The 6876-nt window shown below is 44.9% G+C and overlaps 1 protein-coding gene across 1 annotated transcript; it reads right to left on the bottom strand.

Moving 5' to 3' along the window:
• Positions 1 to 3231: 3231 nt before the first annotated feature.
• LOC144752908 (uncharacterized) lies at positions 3232 to 6120 on the bottom strand. Its single transcript, XM_078640735.1, has one exon. The coding sequence runs from the start codon at positions 6118 to 6120 to the stop codon at positions 3232 to 3234; it is 2889 nt and encodes a 962-aa protein (XP_078496861.1).
• Between the last annotated feature and the right edge of the window lie 756 nt (positions 6121 to 6876).

The raw sequence follows: 6876 nt of genomic DNA, 5'->3' as shown, positions 1-6876 counted from the left end.
AACCACCTGATGTTGAACCCCGGCAAAACTGAGCTACTAACATTCTCCCCTAAAAATAACCCTCCACCAATCCAAGAATGGCTCAAGAACCTAGATGCCCTCAATTGCTCTCTTACTCTGTCCCATTCTGTAAAGTCCTTCGGCATTACCCTGGACAAAAACATGTCAATGAAGGATCACATCAGTAACTCAGTCAAAGGAGTGCTTTACACACTAAAACACCTCAAGAAAATCAAATCATTCATTCCCCCAGATGAGCTTAAGACTGTTGTACAATTCCTAGTCCTCTCTAAACTGGACTAGGGGAAGGCCATTTTCACAGGGACCCCAAAAATTCACCTGGCCCGCCCAAGGACAGTACTCAACATGGCGGCCCGGCTCCTAACAGGTTTTAAATGGTTTGAACACATCACACCGGCCCTCAAGATCCTCAACTGGTCTCCCAAGATGAATGCACAAGACTGCTTGCAATACCCACGAAGTCCTTCACAAGCATACATTCATCTATCTAGACAACAAACTTATGAAAGCAGGAAGAACCAGAACTCTGAGAAATCCAATTCACTTCTTCTCATACCTCCCAAACTGAAAAGGAAATCCACCCAGATTCACGGCTTCTCTGGAAATGCACCCAGGAAATGGAGCTCACTGCATCTGTGATGCAACCCCTCCTTCTCCTGCTTCAAAAGGTACCTGGATCGCCTTCTACGCAACAAATACTTTAACACGCATTCTAACTGAACTGTGTTCAGTACCTAACTCTCTCTGTGCGCAGACCCTTTGCCGCCACAGTCGGTTGGAGGATTGTTTCAGCTGCCTTATATGCCATTTACTCCTTTAACTCTTGATGTTCTAATTATCCGAATACTGTAACCACCCTTACTGCCTTTGTCTCTATTTAAACATGTTCTTGAACCTAGGGTCTTGCATGATATGTAAAGCCTATTTTTATGTAAAGTGCTCTGATACCTTCGAGTCCAGCTAATGCTATATAAAAGTTATAAATACGTGGATAATGCCACAAGACCACACCCATGATCCATCAACCACATTCATGCATCCCACTATAAGCATTCCAAGATGAGGCTGACATCCTTTGGCATCACACACCACATAAAAAATAATGCTGGCACCTACATCTCAAAACATCACATCCATAGTTGTGCACCTCCCCCACACCCTAGAGACACTGCACCAATAACCCAAGTAGAGAACGGTGCAAAGCCACTCACTTTCCAAGACACCACGCCTACTAATTCATCATAATGGTAATTTTTTTATCACAATCGTACACCTTTGAAAAAGGCCTCTCGTGTTATAGAACAAAGAGAACAAAGAACAAGATGTCAAACAGCCAAAACAGAAAAGGTTAATTTTTCCACAGTTGCCCTCAACACCACACCTACGTCACAAAATCCCGCTTCCAAATCCACATAAGATGCTGCCACAGAGACTGAACCAAAGCAAAATTCATCCACCAGAAAGATAATGGCATATCACATGCCCACATTTGAAGATGTCACAGCAACACCTCAAAAATAAAATACCAAATGCCATTGTATAACTCGAGACAGCAAATCCAAAACAAACTGTTAATGGCCTGTGTCAATGTTGTGCAACAAATACCAAAACGTCTTGCTCTGTAGGTACCAAACGCCCCTTATGTGCTCTAACGAGTAGGAAGAGGAGCCCCCCCAAAATACATTTCAAATACAGGGAAACCCCAAATATCACTGTTCAGTCTCTGTCAGCGCAAACAAGTCTTGTACATAAGATTCACAATCTGATCCTTTATTTTCCAGACCACTTCAAAACCTCTGGCCAACAAGTGTTTTAACTCGCTTCACAGACTAGACTTCCTCAAGTCATAGCACTAATAATTCTTGCAAATATCTTCGATCTTACCACAGTAAGAATGCTGACAAAAGTATTCAAAAAGATTATTAATGTTTTCCAAGTAACAATTGTCATGTTCAGTCTAACCAGGGTACACGTCAAGTTGGAAACATCATGCCGGGATGCGGTTCCTGGCAGTGTGGTTCTAAGGTACCTTCAATTCCAGCTCACACTATGGACAATCATATACCCATGTGACTGAAAACGACAGCCCTCACTTGTGGAACTTTAATCCCTTTGAATACTTTCAGCAGTGTGGTTACTGTGGTGGGATTGAAGATATTAGTGAGGATTATTAGTACTAAGTGCTGAGGAAGTCTAGGCGATGATGCAAGATCAAACACATGTAATGTAGGATAGAGATTTTGGAGACATATAGAAAATAAAGGAACAGAACATGCTTACTACATGCAACACCCCCAGGTGTAATGATCTCACAGAGACTGAACAAATGCAAAGTAACCTGCCAAAAAGCCCCCACAACAAGGCAGCCTGAAACCTCATCCAGTATTGTTTATCACGTGTATGTGTAAAAAAGACCTTTTACTGCTCTGTGCACTATTCTTGGCTGATTACATAGGGGTGGCTGCCACCCGAGAGGCTCTATAGAGCACTGTGCATGTGTCCTTTTCTCTTATCTGCACTGATTTGTGAGCCCACTACTATCACACTTACTCACTACCTCCACTGTCCATCCTCCACCCTCTGGTACTCACCAGACATGTTGTGATCTTCTCAAGCGCCATCGCACCGTAGGGGAAGGAAGAAAACATGAGAGGGGAGGAAAAGAGCGATTATCGGCGGTCAGTAGCACCACCGCTCTCTTTGGCTAAGTTGGATGTGTTATTTTCAGATCCATTTTACATTGCCCTCTGCTTGGACACAGCATGGACAGGGTAAAGGATGAGTTGACCTGGACCAGTGAGTACCTAAATACCAGGACATCTTTTATCTATAGAATCAGATCTTCTTTAGCCAGATCAGAGGTGGCGCATTACTTGATCCTCAGCGGTCAACAACAGTGAGCATGCCTTTTAAAGTTGATAAACTCATCTTGCAAATTAATAAACATATACCAGTGCCAACTGTTGCTTATTGCATGGTTTTAATTACTGGGATAGAGAAGCAGTGGTCAGGAAAGAAAAAGAGTTATCAAAATTGTGTTATTTTATGATTTGCTACATGCAAGTTCTTTTCTAGTGAGCTCAACCTGCTCTCTTCGTGCTGGTCAATGAGTCCCATGATTTTCTAGCAAATGGGTTTCTCTCTTCCCCATACCTTCTTTGGGAAGATGGCCTTCCTCTATCATCTGTGGTGAGTCTGGAACAGATTGTCTCATTTGACTATGATGTCCTGTTGCTCAGCTCCATCCCCTCCAATGGCTTTGCGTAGTCGGGCCCAGAAAAGAGGCTGCTGGCCCAGGTCCTCCTCCCACTCCAGGTAGGTTTTCTTCTTCACCAGCTTGGCCAGTTGGTGGTAGCGGGATAGGCTCCTCGTGGACACTTTCTCCAGGAACACCATCACCAAGGAATCCTTTCTCTCTGCCAGAATGCGGTATGTGGCCATCCGCACTTCCAAGGAGCACCAGTGGCTGCGCAGGTAATGACGGCTGATCAGACACACCACCCAGCGGCTCCTATAGATGCTGTCCATGATGTTATCCAAGATGTCTTTGCCCACTTCGAAGTCCCTGCCATGCAGACACACTTTAAAGAACGGTGGTCCTAGCTCTTCCAAGTTGGGCAGGAACTCATGGACAACCCAAGCCTCATCGTAGCTGCTGTAAGAGACAAAGGCATCAAAGTCATATTGCTTCTTCCTGTTGTGTCTCCCACGATAGTTCCACCAGGTCCTGAGCATGTAGAAGAGATACAGGAGGTACCAGCGCACCTTGTGATAAAGCAGGGCCGTGATCAGGAACAACATGTTGAACGAGAAAGTCCCAATGTAGAGTGTGTAACCTATCAGCAAGCTGCAGTCTTTCTCCAGGAAATTTAGGAAATTCAGATCCTGTGGCCCACTAGAACATGTCTGAATTCCCAGCAGTGGCACTCTCACTTGGGGGTGGGTGGTCACCCATCTTCTGATCCAGGCTTGTTCACACAAACAATCTAGGTAAACATCCTTCAGATATATGTAGCGTAGACTTTCAGTGTGGTCGAGCAGACCCTCCTGTAGGGTTTTCACAGGTTGGGACTTGAAGATTACGAGCTCCAGAGAGACAAGGTCTCTAAACATGGTGGCCGTAAAGTGCTCTATCCCAGAATCCTCTAAGATTAAGGTTCTGAGGTGCGTCAGGTTCCAGAACAGCTGCTCTGGAGTAAGGAACCCCTTTTCTATGTCCAACTTTAGGTTTCTGAGATGGAGATGACGTAACTTGCGAAGAAGTGGCAGGGTGGCATTCAGGGGGCTGTAATCTTTGATATAGTGCACAAAACCACTGGAGCTATAGTATAAATGTTCCAGATTGGTGAAGCACGTTAAAGCCAAACGACTAGGCACAGTGTCTGGGTGTGAATTACATCCCAGTTCTCGATTTTCCAGTAGATGAACTTCTTTAACAAATTCCAAAGATTGGCCAGTGTTCAGGTCAATGAAAACATTTACAGCTTTAATGTAAAGTACCTTCAAGAAGGTACAGTTTTTCCGACATTTGAGGTAAACGGTTGACCCCTCAACTACAAGGTAGGTCAAGGGATTCTGTAAAACTGCAAACCCTGGTACATCTTTGAAGGTGAGCCTCATCTCTTCAAGCCGGTGCATTCCTATATAAGAATCATTGTCGCTTCTAAGCTGGTTTCCCAGAAGGTCGAGAACCCTCACGTTTGTCAAGTGATTGAAATAGAAATTCTCCAACAGAAAGAGCCCATTAGAACTCAGGTTAAGTGATTCCAGCTGCTCCAGACCCATAAAGGCATCTTTTTCCAGAGTTGGAATGTGATTCTGGCTTATATCCAGTGTCCGCAGATTGCCCAGACAGGATAGGCGCCTGGAGCCGATGCTGCTGATGCGGTTGGTAGAAAGATCCAGGTGTGTCAGGTTGGCCAGAATAACCTTGGGATGTGTCCCAGGTGGGCAGATATCTAGACTCTTTATCTTGTTTACAGATAGAATGAGGGACCTCAGGCTCAGTAATTTCTTGGCCATGTCACTTGTGAAAGTCCTTATGAAGTTGTCAGACATGTTGAGCGACAGTAGGTTGTCACATCCTTCAAACAACTTTGTGGAAAGCTTAAAAATAAAATTGTGAGCCACACTTAAGTAACTCACTTTCAGCTGCAACACCAAATTGCAGACATTTTTGATTTCCCGATAGTCTGCATTTATCATGGCATTTAGGGACAGAGTCGCAATGCTCTTTATTCCAGAGTCAACCAGCTGAATGACCTTCAGAGCAGTGTGATCCGCCCTGAAGACCGTGAGGTGAGGGAAATTACAGAATGCATTTTTCTCTAGTCTTTCCAACTTATTACCAGATAAATCAAGGGTGGAAATCCTTGGAGAGAAGACTGAGCTCCTCGTATGTCCAGGCAGCTTGGGGAGATTGTCTGTACTAATGCAGTCCTCTTCACGGGCACTCGTTATACCGTTCCTCATTATTTCCAGGACCTCTAGCGATTCCAGGGGCTGAAGCAGAGTGGTCAGCCTAGATAGCCTACGACAGTCGTTCTCATATAACGATATCACCTGTATTCTATGTAAGGGCTTGAAAAGACTTTGTTGAAATTCTGAGTAAAGCACCACGTTTTCAAGGTCCAAGCGGGTTAGGTTCTCCAATCCACCAAACACCTGATCATCCATGTCTACAGGTGAAGTGTGATTAGTGTAATCTCCTTTGATTCCCAGATGTCTCAGGTTGGCAGCACCATTGAAGGCTCTTGCAGAAGCATAAAACGATCCATACAGATAGAGCCGGGTCAGGTTCTGATACTCGGAGAACGAGTCTGTGGGAATGGATGGTACGCGTAGCACCAGGCAGAGGGTGTCCACGTCCACTGGAACCTCTCTTAGATCCACCTTCATGTTCCTCACTGTGCTGCATTTGCTGAAGACTCTGAACCCCTCCAAGGGGAAGCCAAAGCAGGTCGGGGTTAACACTCCCGGGGATCCCAGCTGGTCCCACTCGTAGATGTTGCACGTGGCAGTGACCGTGTCTGACACTATGGTCCACAAACAGATGACAAATGGGCAAAGCACGGCTACAGGGAATGATCTCAGCGCCATTTCACGCCTCTGCTGTCTAATCTGTGGTTTGAAGTGCAGGTCTCTGGGCCGTGGTTTGCTGTATCACCTTAAAAGTAAGTGAAACATCCCCTTCCTCTGTGCTTGTCTGAGGGATAAGGGAGGGCCCTATGAAAAAGGAACCAAGAGAGATATAGATTTATAATTAGAAAAAAGAAGAACAGAGAGTCTGAGTGTATAAAAACAGAGCCAAGAGCAGTAATGTCCACTGCAACATGTTCATTCATGGGAATGTGAGACCGCCTTCCTATCCGTCATCGAACCCTGACCCTAATTAGAGTTGTGACAAAGGCCCCGTAAAGACCAAGAATCTTTATACATTAGCTCCAAGCATTGGCTACTCCAGGAAGTGAGAATAAAATGCATGTTTACAGCTCCAGCCTCAAAGTCCTTAGACATCAACAACCAGCACAAGTCCACCCCACCCTAAATACGCCCAGAAATCCCAGAGGACAAGCACTTCTACGACTGGAATCAAGAAGATTTAAGGCTTACTGAGTCCTTTTCCAGGGGCTGCTCCGGCTTTATGAAACTCAGTACCTGAGGGCCGGAGAAGCCAGAAAAACATTGTTACTTTCTGGAAGAAAAAAACATATATATTTTGGTGCGTATCAATATTTATGTCCATATTTATCAAGGTTTTGCGTTGCCTTTGTGCAGCGCAAGGGGACGCAAGGGCGACTCAAAACCAGAATGAGATTATCGACCCTGTGTGATTTGATAAATCTAAAGTAACGC

Source organism: Lissotriton helveticus, chromosome 5_1 (genome assembly GCF_964261635.1).
Source record: "Lissotriton helveticus chromosome 5_1, aLisHel1.1, whole genome shotgun sequence".
Classification (NCBI taxonomy): domain Eukaryota; kingdom Metazoa; phylum Chordata; class Amphibia; order Caudata; family Salamandridae; genus Lissotriton; species Lissotriton helveticus.
The sequence above is the reverse complement of the archived record's forward strand: the minus strand, read 5'-3'. Positions and strand labels throughout refer to the sequence as shown.

What these genes read in the sequence shown, in the direction of transcription:
- LOC144752908 (XM_078640735.1), bottom strand. Translation starts at nt 6,120, where the DNA reads ATGGCGCTGAGATCATTCCCTGTAGCCGTGCTTTGCCCATTTGTCATC.